We start from the raw sequence: 15,191 nt of genomic DNA on the forward strand, positions 1-15,191 counted from the left end.
GGGGTCCAATAAAGCCACGGCATGATGATAACGGGTAGATTCAAATGTTATGCGGGCCGTCGAAAAGGTGGAATCACATTGGAGGAACCAGAGCTTGGGATCGAATGGCGTGAAGCGTGGGAGTTTGACGCTCACATGCTGAATGGAAGGTTTTGGAATTGGGCCGGGTTGGGGGTCGGTAGTAGCCATGAGTATGAGAAATGAGGAGGTCAAGACGCAAGGAAGACGATAGGCACGTTCGGAGTCACCAGTTTGGAGTGATCTTGCGGATGTATCCGGATTAGGTTCGGGGAATGAAGATCAGCGGTGTTCAGACATCAGTTGGTTGTATTTCGTGTGGTTGCGAGAGTCGGTACAGGATATGGCAAGTGTGCCCATTCATGTGGTCCTACAATCTCAACGATCCTTAAACGATGTCATTCGGTACTCGAAAGAACTATCAAACACTTAAGTCAAATTCTTTCGGAGTCACTTCCGAAACTTTGGAGACCGTAATGAAAGGGAGCGAGTTCAAAGGCTCAACTTCAAGTTATTTTTATTGCTTCTGGTAATAACGTGACCTAATGATTTAATGATAGTTATTTGAAGGTTCGGCTTTCATATTCTCATATAGATATATCCCAACAAATAAACAAATGAGACTGATGACGATGAAGATGTTGAATTCAAACTTGTCAGGAAATAAATAGGCGCAAACGATTGCTGTTAAAACATTGGCTACAGACCCCGAATACTCCTTAACGATATTGTCCAAATATTTCAGGATTGAAGCGACTACCAATCCGCCAATTGAACTGACAAGAAGGGCCACCAAGAAAAACGAGAAGACTGCTCCCGACATCCCTGAAAAGAAAAACAAGGTCGAATATTTATTCAACTTTCTCATGACAGGGAGTAATGCTTGTGAGATCTAGCAACGATAGCTCAACTTATAAGCCAACTTCTATTGTATTACGTCCTTGGTACTCAAAAAGAAAATGGCAAGCCTATTAAAACGCTTAAAATTAAGAAGCAAATCACATCATCAAAGTCAGAGTAATAGTTTTCAATTAACCAGCTATGTAAGTGACATGAACAAATTCTCCGTATCGGCGGAGTCAATAATTTCTCCATTGCATCTTCGATGCTCAAACAGAAAATTTTAACCCTAATAAAATGGTTACCTAAACATGGAGTACAATGAAATATCGTTATAAAACATATTTTTGGAACAATCCTGGTTTAAGCATCATTTTATTGAAACCTCTTTTTTGTCATGAATCACTTTGGTTGTTGTAAGAACAAATCTATGAAGCAGCATCTAGTTAAAGGAAGGTTTTTTGGGCAAATTTATCGGATTTTCTCTACAAATCTCTGCTACGCGCACCAAAAAGTAAAATAATCTAACATTTGAGATGCCGAGTTTCCTTCGGAGATTAAATCAAGAAAGCTGCTTGAAGAATCGTATATTTAAATAGATTGAAAAACATTTTTTGGCCAATCAGGCCAAACAATACAAAGTGCATATTTCTTCGCTTCATTTTAGGATGCATATGCATGAGGGTTAATATTGTTTATTACCAGACCTGTGTTGTAATTGTAATTACAATTGCTTAAATTGCAATCAAATCATGTACTGCTATTTTAATTAACTACATTTGAGTATGTGTAATTAATTACATTTGAACTCAGAGTATGTGTAATTAATTACATTTGAACTCAGAGTATGTGTAATTAATTACATTTGGTCTCAGAGTATTTGTATTTAATTACATTTGAACTCAGAGTATTGGTAAATAATGAGATATGATTTCGAAACTTCAATGAGCATATCCAGTTGATAGTTGGTAAAGCTTTTTTTTTTTATATAGCATCACAATGCTAACTCTGTACAAGTCGATTGTCCAGCCACATCTTGAATATGCTTCACCCATTTGGGCTCCAATGAGTTCAGCAGGTTTACAAAAGGTCCAAATATGTTTCACTAGGAACATCACAGGATTGAGAGAGCTCTCGTATTGGGCGAGACTAGAAAAGTTGGGACTGCACAGTGTTCAGAGAGGGTACGAAAGGCATCTAAGGACTGTGAATCATCAAAGGCATCCATGAGCTTTTTCCCAACCCAAGATTTAGAGTCAATGCTAGTGACCGCAGAGGCTTAATGTGCGTTTTGAGAGCACCATTAAGCCCTCAAGAATCCATGGTAGTTGGAACTTGCTTGGGCTCCTTCATTGTTAAGTTTGCTTCCTTCTGGTATTCGTAGGGAATACGCATACCTTGTTAGTATAGTGTAGTAGTACAGAGTCGGGCAGAAGTATCCGGACAAAATTTTAAACATGTACAACATCATAAAGATCCAATTCTGTGAAGTAGTTTATTAAACAGAAAATAATTTGGTGTCATTGTAGAATAAGTTTACTCAATATGGCCACCATCAGCCTTGATGACGGACTCTATGCGTCTGTTAAAGGCGGAGCATGCCTTGGTGACCTCAGCCGTGGTGAAGGTGGCCATGTTCCTTTTCACAGAGGGCTTCAGGCTGCTGATGCTGTTGTGAGGGTGTTGGTTGACCATTCTCCTCAGCTCAGTCCACAACTAATAGTCACATGGGTTGAGGTCTGGGCTGTTGGAAGGCAATTCATGGGGCCTGACCACCACATCAAAGTTGTTGATGAGGAAATCAATGCTCTTCTTGGAGATGTGGGCGGGAACACTGTCCTGGATCCACATGAATTTGGTGTAGGGAGGGTAAGTGGAGGTCAGCCAAGGCATGACAACCTTCTTCAGGAGGTCCAGGTAGATGTCAGTCTTGACCTTGAGGCCAGTCTGAAAGATGTGGGCGGGCATGATCTTGCCATCANAATCAATGCTCTTCTTGGAGATGTGGGCGGGGACACTGTCCTGGATCCACATGAATTTGGTGTAGGGAGGGTAAGTGGAGGTCAGCCAAGGCATGACAACTTCCTTCAGGAGGTCCAGGTAGATGCCAGTGTTGACCTTGAGGCAGGCCGGAAAGATGTGAGCAAGCATGATCTTGCCATCGCTGGTAATGAGGCCAAAGACCATGATCTTGGCGGGGAACTTGGTCTTCATCACGGGTGAGCATCCTTGAACTTCGTAGCCACATCAATGACTTGCAATCGGTTCTCAGGGTAAAATTGGGCCCAAGGAGCCAATGTCTCCATCTGTGCAAAGCAAAAATCACGCAACTGCTTCCTTTTCTCTAGCAGGTCATCTTTCCTCCGTTTCGGTTTAACCATGCGAGATGGCCTCAACTAAGTTCCTACTCTGTTCCAGCGTGGCACCCACATCCACGTCAGAAGCATAACAAGTGACCACAAAGGCCCGCACAGGAGCCGTAGTGAGTTTCTTTTTCAGAGTTAGGAAGCTAGTCTCCATTTCTTGCGTCCAGCCAAAATCTCCCCCCGACTTGCGGAGTTGGCGTTGTAATGGCATGCAATAGCAATTAGTCCGTAATACTTTTTGTCGGTTTTGTCGGTAATATCCGTACATACCCAGAAATCGCTTCAACTCCTTCTTGTCCTTTGGTCGAAGGAAAACACTGAACGCTGTCAATTTGTTTGGATTGGGCTTCATGCCTTCCTCACTCACGACATAGCCCAAGAAGTTAACGATGGATCTGAAGAAGAAGCATTTAGACATTTTCAGTTCTTGATTCTCCAGTTCAGTTCTCAGATTCTTGATTTAAAGAGTTGCAAGACTGATCCAAATGATAGGCATCATCTTCAAGGGAGTCCGAAAAAATGATCACATCATCAACAAATGCTCGGGCGAAGGGCATATCCACCAGCATCTCCTTAATTATTCTACTCCAAGTTGCAGGCGCGTTCCTCAATCCGAAGCACATTACTTTGAATTCGTAAAGATGATCCTTAAACGAGAAGGCAGTTTTACAGCAGTCTTCTGGCCTCAATCTCACTTGATAGAATGCTTGGTCGAAATCCAGTACCGAAAAAACTCGACCTTTCACTTCTTTGATGAGATCTTCCACTATTGGCACCGGAAACCGATCAGGCAATGTCACTGCATTGACTTTCCTCATGTCCACCACAATACGACCGTCCTCTGACCCCTTTTTCTTGATGACAATCATGGGACTAGACCAGGGAGAGTGATTGCGTTGAATGCATCCTTATCTCGGCCTTGTTTCGGTAAACCTCAGGTATTTCATAGGGTCTCTGCCAAATGGGTGGACCTGTCGTATGAATGGCGTGCTCCCCAATTGTGACTCTTCGAAAATTTCGAAATGATCTTGGAGGATTTGTTTTAAGCCTACAGTTTCTGGCCCTGACCTTTCTTCTAAGGGGCACTCCTCCAACGAATTTTGTGTTTTCATTAGCACCTCGGCACTCGCGATCCTCATGAAATTTTCAGTGTCATCTTGTAAATCATCAACTTCCATTATTGCGTTAAAGAGCGCTTTCTTGCCAGGTGCTACTGAGGGATTGGTTACCACCATGTTCCCTTGCAAAAAGTTACCCTTGTGATGCAAGTCTGTCTTCACGGTATCCAAGGGAAGCATGATTCCACCTTGAACAGTTAAGCGTTTCTTTGGAAGGTCTAGAATTCCTTCCTTTTGCGACAAGAAGTCTATTCCAAGTATTCCCGAGTTGGAACCAATCTTAGGAATACAAACACATGATCCACACGGGTTTCCTTCGCATTGGTGTCTTGCATGGTGAATGAAATTGTCTTGTGGCCCAACAAGGGGATAATAGTTCCTCCACGGCCAATGACCGCCATGAATTTGTTGTCGTTGGTTTCACGTTTCCATCTGCGTATCGCTCTGGTAGCATGGAAGTGCATGCTCCAGGATCGACCAGCCAGAGGTCCTTTCCTTTGTTCGTGTGAACCATGTCTAAACCTTCAGGAACAGTCTTCCTGCCAATCCATAAGGGTCCAAGGCAGCAACGGGTTGGTGGTGGGCTTGTCCACGATCCTTCTCTTTGGGACACATGACCCACTCCTTGACACAGGAAACATACCAATGTTTTTTTTCTGGGAGGAATCGTTCCTACCATAGTTTCCATCAATGTTTCTTCTCCCATAACTATCCTGGTTCTTCAATTTGTCCTTGGTATCCTTGTTGAGAGTTTTCTCAACCTGCTCAGTCATCATTGCGGCCTCTGCCGCCTCTCCCAACTTCTTGGACCTCTATTTAAAACTGTAGTCATGAGAGTTGTTGGTAGACCCCCTCCCTCAATTGGAGGAATTTTTGGACCTCCGCTTCCCGATAGGTCTCTTCTTGCCTGGCACCCAAGATCCTCTTCAAGGCCACCCAGCTCCGTTTGGCACCGTCCTCACACTCATCGAGCACTTTAGAGCCTACCTCGAGGAGAGCAACAAACATTTTCGCTGTCTCAAGATTCTCCCAATCATTGTCCTCAGACACACGATCGAAGTAAGCAACATAGTCCACTATCGTATCGCTTCTGGTCTTGGGAATTGGGGCAATGACAACCATTATCCACGGGACCGCGGCTCTTGGAATCTACACCTAGGGGTAACCTCTGTTGAAGGTATCCCACCGCTGCCACCAAATGTTAGGTTCAATTCCTTTATTGTCGATGACCCGTTAAATAAATGAAATACATAGCATGTCAATCTTTACATTTGTCTTTTCATCTGCGTTCCTGTAATTAGCGTTCGGTTCTCAAACTTACAGTTTTTCGTACAGCAAAAATGAACGTGTAATTGAAAGTAATTGAATTACAACATTAACACTAAGTTTCAAAATAAAGATTAATTAATTGCATTTAAAGCCATATTTTTATATATGTTATTAATTACATTTAGAAAGTTATTGACACAGGTCTGCTTATTGCACGCATTAGAATCATCAGCCATTGCTGCAGTATCGGAATCCACCACAAAAAGCAAAGCTCGGTAGTAGAAACAACAAAGATATCAGAATATGTTTTGGTTTTTTACATTCCTATATCCGGATCTCTAATTTTTTAATAATAGGGGTGCTAGGGCCGGAGAGATGAGCCTCGCCCGGCAAGCAAAGCAGCCATCCCATTGTCCTTGTAGACCCGATAGGCAATGTCATAGTTCGAATCAGATTGGTTCTCCGGGACCTCTCTCATGCACCCCTTCATTGTACAAACAATTTGGCTTTAGCGTCTAGTTAGCTATTTCTATCAAAATTGAATGAAACATTTGATTTACAAACAAAGCAAGTAACACGAGTAAATTGGACTAATGGAGGACAATGAAAAAGTATCCTCGTCAAAAATAACTTACTTTCTACATCTCTTAAGTACTGGCTAATTCCATAATATGGATTGGGTATTATATGGACGACAATGGAGATGATGATGCCGTAGGAATATAACCAGAATTGTTGGTCCAAGAAAGATTCTCCCTTGATTCCTCCTCCAGACTTGAAAAGTGACTCGGTGTACACGGCAGCACAAACTGGAATAAAGAAACAAATAATACGGTACATTACTGAAAATCCTAAAAATGTAATTAGAAATGGGTCTTAAACCTATTGGACAGACTTTTTATGTACCTGAATTTGTCGAGGCAATCATCGCCAAGCCAATGGCCAAGAGTGGTACTGAGTTCACCACCAGCGATTTTCCCAAAATATCCGGGATTTTGGCAATGACAATGCTCATCACAATCAGCAGCGCACCGATAAATTGCCAAGATGTAAGAGGTCGTTTCAAGAAGAACTTATGGTAAAAACCATTGGTCAATTAAACTGTTCGAAGTTGTTTGGCTTGCTCAATATGCTTACTTTGTAGATGGAGGCAGTAATCGCCGTACGCATGGAACAAAGGATCAGCCAGATCGGCGGAGGTACCATGGTCAATCCGAAGAAATAAATATTGTTGTTCAAAGCGTACAGCATGCCCGGAAGCAAGAATCGCAGCGAGGATTTCAAGGACGTGATACTCAACGATGGAATGGACCCTGGAAAATAGAACGCGTGTGCAAGTCACGGCAAGTAAAGCTTCCTTATGATGGGCTCATACCTTTTGCTCTGATGATTGTGACCAATAATTTTATCACTTCCACGAGAACAACAATGGCAGTTTGGGGCAGGGGGTAGATGCCCTCATTGTAGTATTTGATGCTGTAATTGCTAACTTGTTTTGCTATTTCGCAAAAGATCTGGCAGAACACAATCCCGATCGTAAGTAAGGTCAATCGCTTCATAGGCTGCCTTGACATAGATTGCATCACCCCTTTAACGTCATTTTGTACATTAGGTAATAATGGGTCGCTGTAAAGAAAATAAGAGAATAGAGTTGTTTCCATAATTGCCAATAAATATTTTGCTTATTGCAACGAATCTCTTCTAATGAAAAGCTGACGTGAATTATTCGCAAAAGTCATCATGGTTCAAAGAAAGCTTCCTTATCTTCCGTTTTATTTCTCTTTCTACGCTCCACTTTGTGCCTTCGAAGCAAAGAGTAAGTGCTCAGTTCCCTTATTGTTTACAAAACCTAGAATGGGTGGTTTTTTATCTTAGTTTCGTTGGTATTTACAATTAATTTGAAATTGTTCGATGCCACATCATACTTGAACAATAACAAATGAAAAGGTGATATTTTTGCGGACTCCCTTACCGCTACTGGGAATGGGGTCCCAATCAATTATAAGGGTAACTTTCGGCACCAAAGCTTGAACCCACGACACCTGGGCAGAAGGCTTTTGTTATATTAGCGCAGCAATACCTGCTTTTGGTTTCCATTGGGACTTTTAATGCATCTTTTTATGGCACGAGATCAATTAACTTGTTTAAATGCAATACAGGCATTAGTATGAGAATATTCATTTGTTGATAGAATTAATGTTTAAACGAGATTAGTTTCAAGACACAAATATCTCCTAATTGAAAGAGGATTCTAATGCACCTCATTACCGACTATATTTTCATGGTATTTGCAACTTCAAAGGGGACATATGTAATTCAATCGGATTTCAGAGGTTTTAATACAGACTTTAGAGTAACTAACTATGAACTTCTTGCTTGATACCTTGCATGTGAATTCTTTCACTACATACATATTATTAACACAATACTGGGATTGTCCTACTCCTCCTTTAAAGTTCAACTTTAATCTCCTTCAAATCTGACCAGACCAATAAATGGATCACATTAAGCCTTTTAACTGGAGACCCATCGTGTCAAGGTCAAACACGGTAAACAACTCAGAATTTAGAATTTGGAAAACTAAGTAAACCCGACTTACAGTTTTTATGTTTCCTCCCCATATTTGAACCTTGATTCCTTCCAACACATGAAATCATGTTCCAAAAGTATGACAATTTTAGGCCCATGAAAACAACACTAATATTCCTTACTCTTATCAATCCATGTCATTCAATACTCAGTGTGGCCTACAATCAACTCAACCACTAACCTGACTCCGTTTGTCGCCATTGATAACTTGGTCATGTTTTCACCTACATGACAGCAGTCGCTTTAAATGGGCAATAACAATCCCAGAAACATTCCAAATCCGAAAGTTTTTCTGTCACACTTCATTTCAGACTTGATGAGCCCTCCACAAACACATGGCAAAACGAAGAGTACTTTCCGACAAACACTCACTCGATCATGTTTCGAATCTTTCTTTAAACCTCTTGGGATGCAAACTGGTTTTCATTTTTGAAACATGCATAGGCACACACAGGGAAGATAAAATGCATGGGCAAATTAGATCGCACCACGATCGGTGCAAAAGCTACACCATCGCCAAGAGGATTCATTTTCTGCACAACATGCAATTTACTGGTGCCACGTATGAAGAAGTCATTCTCAAAGTGGATAGAAATGGGAATTAACTACTATTTCCTCATTGTCAGTATTGTAGTTTTTTTTATTATCGAGGACTTCTTTTCTACTACAGGAAATGGAATCCTAAGCGTTCAACATGAAAAACTGATCGTTCTTCTCTAACATTATTTTCAAATAATATCCCATCCAAGAACGAATTAGTGTATAATATTTGAGGAAAAACAATTGAAAAATGAATGAGCACAAGAAAGAAGAGAGGAGGACTTCATTGTTCGAAGTAACCGGGATTCTTGAGGCATTGAGGATGCTCTCAAAACACATGTTCATCCACTACGGTCACAATACACACTTGAGCCCTAAAGCTGGCTTAGGAGAAAGCTAATGGATGTTAATGAAGATGTACAATATCAGATACCTTTCGCACCCTCTTAGAATACTGTACTGTCCCAACCTTATTAGTCTCTGCTGTCCCTTTCAATATGGGAACGCTTTCAGTCCTTCTATGTTCCTCGTAGAACATCTTTGGACTTGTTCGCCCATTTGAGCTCTAATAAGCCAGAGGATATTAGGGCTAGAAGATATCATCAGTTCGAAGCATAGTCACGATGTGGCTGAGCAATGGACTACTTCTGGCCTGTTTTCTAAAAGGCCATAATCTTCTTGGTAACGGCCTTGGCAAAGGCAAGACAGACAACATCGACTAGAGCTCCGTTTTCGAGAAAACATGAACGAGAAACCACAATAAATAGTGCAAATCTGAACCGAGAAACTTTCCCCAGAAACAATTTTCTCGAGACTTTCTCTAACTTAAGTGAAGTCTGTAAAATGTGTTAAACAATATATCTAAGACCGTTTAACCTGACTTTCAGCAAAATTATCAGGTAATTTTCGAGAATAGATAGTACAAAGGCCCCCTAGGCACCTCGGTGACCCCTATCTAAGCGGTTTTTGTATTGGAAATTACGGCTGCTACAATTTTTTTTAAATGGCCTACTGCAAATAATTGCCTTGCAGCCTTGCTCTTTCAACAATTCATCGAAACGTTTGTATGTTCGATAAGCATGAAAACCTACAACTCATAGATGACGATTTGACATCAATGCCTTACGATCCAGTGACAAGTGCTGCATGAAGTGACGTGTTAGGCCAAAACAAGCTGCATATTGAAAGCATTGAGCTTGAACACCTTTTAAAGAGTGTTCCCTATTCAACATCTATCTGAGCTTGGTGATCAAAATGGGACTGTTAAGATTCTACTTACAGATATCGCCGTGGGAACATTAATTCTTTTTTTGGATGTTGGCTGCAACCAAAATGATAAGATACTCCACACTAGATTTAGATTACAAGTGATACGAAATGATAATTTCTAGCCTAATGAATCAACAAGTGGTTAAAGCTTGTGTCCCTAATTACCAATATCCCATTTGGACAAGCCTTGCTCGCTACAAAATTTTGTTGACATTGTGCAACCATAATCTGGCAATTAGATTTCTTTAGTATGGTTGTCAACTTAAAGCGCATTCATGCTCACTTCTTCCGTTCTATATTTGCACTGGAGAAAATAAGTGACAAAGTCTGACTCTTTGGCCAAGAGTACCTTTGAGCACAATTTTGTGGCTAGATGGTTCATTTTACCTGTCTTCCATGGGAACCAGATCCTCCTCCGCAGATTTCTTTTGTTCCATGTTAAGTCCTTGTCGCTTCCTTACTTTTGCATTGCGGTTTTCCACATCGGTTCTCCTTAAACAAGTGAAGCCAGAATCTATTACTTTGAAGACTAGGTAGGGTCTAGGCTTTCGCATCCGGATTTGACAACTTGCAGTAGTTAATCTTTATCGTTTGCAGATAACTCACTTTTTTAAATCAAGCTTTGTGTCCTCCTCGGATGACGAATGTGTCGGAGTTCTGCGGTGCATTTGTGACTGATTTTAACGCAGGTCCCACAAAGAGATCTTGGGAGTTTGTCTGAATAGGAGAACATATGTGGCATTTGTTTTTAAGGTATTCATCCTAGATTTTGTGAGAGATAAAGCTATTGATAACAAAATTTACCCCTAAAGAAAGATGTGTCAAAAGCAAGCTAGCGTATGGAACACGTGTAAGCTAAGATATATGATCACTGGACTCCCACCAAAAAATGTTGTTCGGATGTCGAGCAGAAATTCGGGAGGCGGTTTTCTTCCCATTTGACGCAAAAAAATAAGAGCCCAATTTCTATTTTTTTTCATTTTTAAGCCATTTTTTCACTTTTACGACTCTTTTCCACTTTTACAACTCTTTTCCGACACTTTTTCCAACTAGTTTTCACATTTTAGGCATTTTTTCCCCAATTAAAAACGTGTTCCAATGGCAAACATTACAAGAAAAAATTGTCAATTTCTTGTAAAGGAAACAAACAAACTCAATGGATCACCGAGTAAATGCAGTTGTGTGCCCAAATTTCATAAAAAGATGTAGGAATGAGGCTAAAAGGGGCTAAAAATGACCTTTCTCTCAATGTAAAACCATCTTTGTACATTATTACCACTTTTTTGGGCATTTTGACAGAGTTTTTTTCTATTTTTACAACTACAAGAAAGATTATTTTGGTCAAAAAAAAATTTTCTATTTCGGGGGGAGGGGGGTCTAGCAATGAGTAATGATCACTGCACTCAGACAAAAAATAAAATGTTGCTCGTGGGACGGGCAGAAACACGAGAGAGTTTAACAAACCAGTCTCCGTCACGATGCCTCACTTCAGCTTTTTCGCACATCTTAACCGTCAAACTTCCTCAATTTCTGTTTGACAGGAAAATAACATATTTTGTCGGAGCCTCATGATCACTAAAATTCGTCAGGAAATGACATCAAAATGAATCGAAATGGGCGAAGTAGGCCAAGCATTAACCAAGTGCAACTGAACATAAACCTAGGAAGTATATATATCCTCAAAGACACGCCATTATTTCATAGAGGGATAATCTCTTCATCCAAGCATCAACGGCAAGCTGACCAAAAAAAGAATGTCACTTCGAGATTTTGAATGGTCATGTTTAAAGTCACTAATGGCAAATTGTCACATGAATTATTTTCAGCCAACACAGGGACAGGAGCTGAGCCTTGAGAGATCTACATAACGAGCTTTAGCTCTATAGGGTGGCCAGAAAACCGGCAATAACTCAATTTGGTGTCTAATGACAGAGTTCGATAGCAATGGCAATTTCATGTGAAAAAGGGAATTATATATTTGCCAAACATCCGTAGAAGAGGTCCTGAGCCTATCGTGGCTTTCATTTGCAACCACCACAACCTCAAAACTCAGCAAGCTACGCTATTATCACCAGTCAGAACTTAGTTTTGTCCTTTTGAAAGGTAATAATAAAAAAGCTAAATTGAACAGAAGTGAAAAAAGTCAATGCAAAGTGCAAATAATATAACTACATTGAAGCACGAGAAGAAAAATGCATTTGTATAGGTTGAACGGCTGAAATGAACACAAACCAAGGTTATCATGAAGACGAACTACTACTACACATTTGTGGACGTCAAGAGGAAAATTCCTTTTTGCGCTGGAGTTGCCGCTTGCGTAAGAAAGCAAAACGAAGAGACTAAGTTAAGATAAAATAAATAAAAAAAATATCCAATGGAATTTGTGGTTCCATTGATACGACGCATGGTTTCATTCAGAAGGTAACTAACATTACTAGCATATCATATCCCACACGAACTATCCATTTCAATATTTTGGGTGTTTTAATGCTGCAAATTCGTGCGGACACTTGCTTATCATTGTCAACGAATTGGACTTTGCAACGGATTTCTGTATCACAATTGAGATCAACATCGCCTCATTCAGAATTGTTTGATCATTTTGAATTGCAAGTATGAATTGGAAGCAAAACATCGCATGTTGGGATCTTTCAGAGTATTTTAGTTGAAGAAAGGCTTTCTATCCTATAATGTCGGTCTGTGGTAGGACGAGGCATTCGACTTCCAACTTCTTGCCGGACTCAAGTGCGACCAAGGCCTTGGAAGTGGCAAGAATCAACGCATCGTCAACAATGCAAATGTGTCCCTTATTTTTAATGTGTAAAAAAATATATCCAATGATTGAGCTGTGACTTTACAATGGGTTACTGTCAGGGTGGGCAATTTTGAGAATTAGCGTGACTTTTGGACACCAAGTGGACAAAAGTGTCCAAAAGTGTCCAAAAGTGGACAGATGGACAAAAGTGTCCAAAAGTGTCCAAAAGTGGACAAAAGTGGACAAAAGTGAACAAAAGTGGGCAGAATGTGTCCAAAATTAAGTACAATTGTGCAAAAGGGATTGACAAGCAAACACTTTTAAACCCTAAATCATGTTATTTCTTTACCAAATCTAGATGTGAACCAGCAAATAGAATCAGTAATCAATAAATCTAAGCTTTCTTCAAACACATAAATATGAAGTAACAACTAGCGTTTTCACTAACGTTTTTAATTTCCAAGATATACACTTAACGAAATTCGTTATCTTGATACAATACAGCTTTATAAAGTCAAAACAAATATCTTTAATATATTTTGAATGTTAATAAGTCAAAGTCACACTATAATCAGGGCATTTGTGGCTGGGTAATTTTAACTAAGATTTAAAAAAATAATTTTAAAAAAGCTTAGGAGCTGAATATCAAATATCCAATAATACTTCTCATATTTGTAATATACATAACATATTTATAGGAGTGCATGAATTACACTTTATAATACATCTAAAAACTAAGATATAGGTTTCTTAAGAAACATTGGAATCTCATTTCCTGACATCAAGCGCATCTTTAAAAGTTAAAAATATGCCTAACAATGTCTCAATTAACTTACTTATGGAAGAAAAACCATAAGTATAGGAAATATGTCATTATTAGATTTTAGCAATTCGTAAGAAATTCAATTTTTAATATTAGTACTTTTTAAGAAGAAATCCTAAATGACTGATGATTTTAAGTAAAACATTTTTGCAAAAGTTAATAATGTTGAATAAATGAAGCCAGATAACCAGAAAATAATGTTTAGCATTTCAGTTTTTAATCCTTGCAACAGCTGCATTCTACTAGAGGGAGACTTTGTTCCCTGCTTGCTTTCTAATCTAACGTAAGAAAAGAGAGTTAAGAACCTGTCTTTCAAATACCTTTTTTGGGTATGTTAGAGGTATATGGCAAAGGTTTTAAAGACTTGTCTTGCTCTTGGAACTATCAATGAGCAATTTTTGAAGTAGAGGATAGGTTTCATACAGAATATCCTTATATTTTGTAGTTTTAAAGGTTCGTATTTTTGGACACTTTTGGACACTTTTGGACACTTTTGTCCACTTTTGTCCACCCTTATTTTTGGACACTTTTGGACACTTTTGGACAGGGGTGGACAAAAGTGGACAAAAATGAAATGCCCACCTGGTTACGACGTGTCTCACTTAAGATTTTTTGTCTGAAGCAGGTTCTAGACTCTCACTTGTTGTTTCATTTAATTTACGACAAATGTCATTTTTTAAACCTTTCCACAAAAGGGTGTCGCGTAAAACCATGCAGCTAGCCCTCTACATGCAGCTGTGTTTCCCTACGCACTCAAGGAACATTGAAAAGGACAAAGAGTTATTGGATTCAGCAAAGGAATTCATACTCAAAAAAAGGAAAACCTTTTCGGTCCGGCTCAAAGTATTATCTGTTGCTTGAGTGGCAGCCAAAGTGACTACTAATATTCGAGCACCGTTGGATAATCTAAAGATATATTCTCTTCAAAGTTGTTTTACTTACGACTATAAGGACGTTTGAGATATCTTTCACACTGATGATGAGGACGGGCTCTATAAGCAGATTGCCGCTCCGCTGATCATTTGTTCTCGTCACTGTGAACGGCCACAATTAACTTCATCGTCAAAAGTCAACATCAACAGTATCAGTACCAGCAACACATTCATAAGGGGAGATTGAGAAGAACCAACATTTCATCAATTTTAACTGCAGAATATCCGTATTTTCATATCTTTGATAAGTTCCAAGTGGTCAAAACGGAAAATATAGTCAATTATTTATTTAAGAGTTAAGACACACAAAGTGTGAATTCAGGGTGATAGTTTGGCAGGGCGACCAGCCAAATTCGATGTTAGACAACTGTTTACATTGCATTTACTCTAACAAAAGTGCAACTTCAAATTATGTCTTACCGAAGAGTTGTTTGAACTGTACAATGTAGTTTGCACGAGATTTCATGTGTCCAGTTAATGGAGAAGAAGTATATTACACACATTTGCAAATCAGCAATACGGTCACCATGAAAGCATTGGTCTGCATTCATTCACCTGTTGTCCCGGATGGCTCACCAATATTTTCTTCGTTTTTTCAACTCCTATGTTGGGGGGGATACAATTTAGTCAATTGCGTCATTATCGTCTCGGGAGCATCACAAAATCAAACCA

General features: G+C 39.6%; 1 protein-coding gene across 2 annotated transcripts; it reads right to left on the reverse strand.

The window, feature by feature from the left end:
• Positions 1-518: 518 nt before the first annotated feature.
• LOC131886999 (uncharacterized) lies at positions 519-14,825 on the reverse strand. 2 transcript variants are annotated; one of them, XM_059235479.1, is made up of 8 exons: positions 14,530-14,825; positions 10,616-10,726; positions 10,397-10,501; positions 6,987-7,237; positions 6,749-6,924; positions 6,518-6,683; positions 6,247-6,420; positions 519-843 (listed from the first exon to the last, which is right to left on the reverse strand). In XM_059235479.1, the coding sequence occupies exons 2-8, from the start codon at positions 10,675-10,677 to the stop codon at positions 569-571; spliced, it is 1,209 nt and encodes a 402-aa protein (XP_059091462.1). In that variant the 5' UTR covers positions 10,678-10,726; positions 14,530-14,825; the 3' UTR covers positions 519-568. The 2 variants fall into 2 exon arrangements, with proteins under 2 accessions (XP_059091462.1, XP_059091463.1); XM_059235480.1 differs by lacking the exons at positions 10,397-10,501; positions 10,616-10,726 and having other exon boundaries at positions 14,530-14,822.
• Positions 14,826-15,191: the final 366 nt, after the last annotated feature.

The sequence above is a fragment of the Tigriopus californicus genome, chromosome 9 (assembly GCF_007210705.1).
Source record: "Tigriopus californicus strain San Diego chromosome 9, Tcal_SD_v2.1, whole genome shotgun sequence".
In the NCBI taxonomy this organism is placed as follows: domain Eukaryota; kingdom Metazoa; phylum Arthropoda; class Copepoda; order Harpacticoida; family Harpacticidae; genus Tigriopus; species Tigriopus californicus.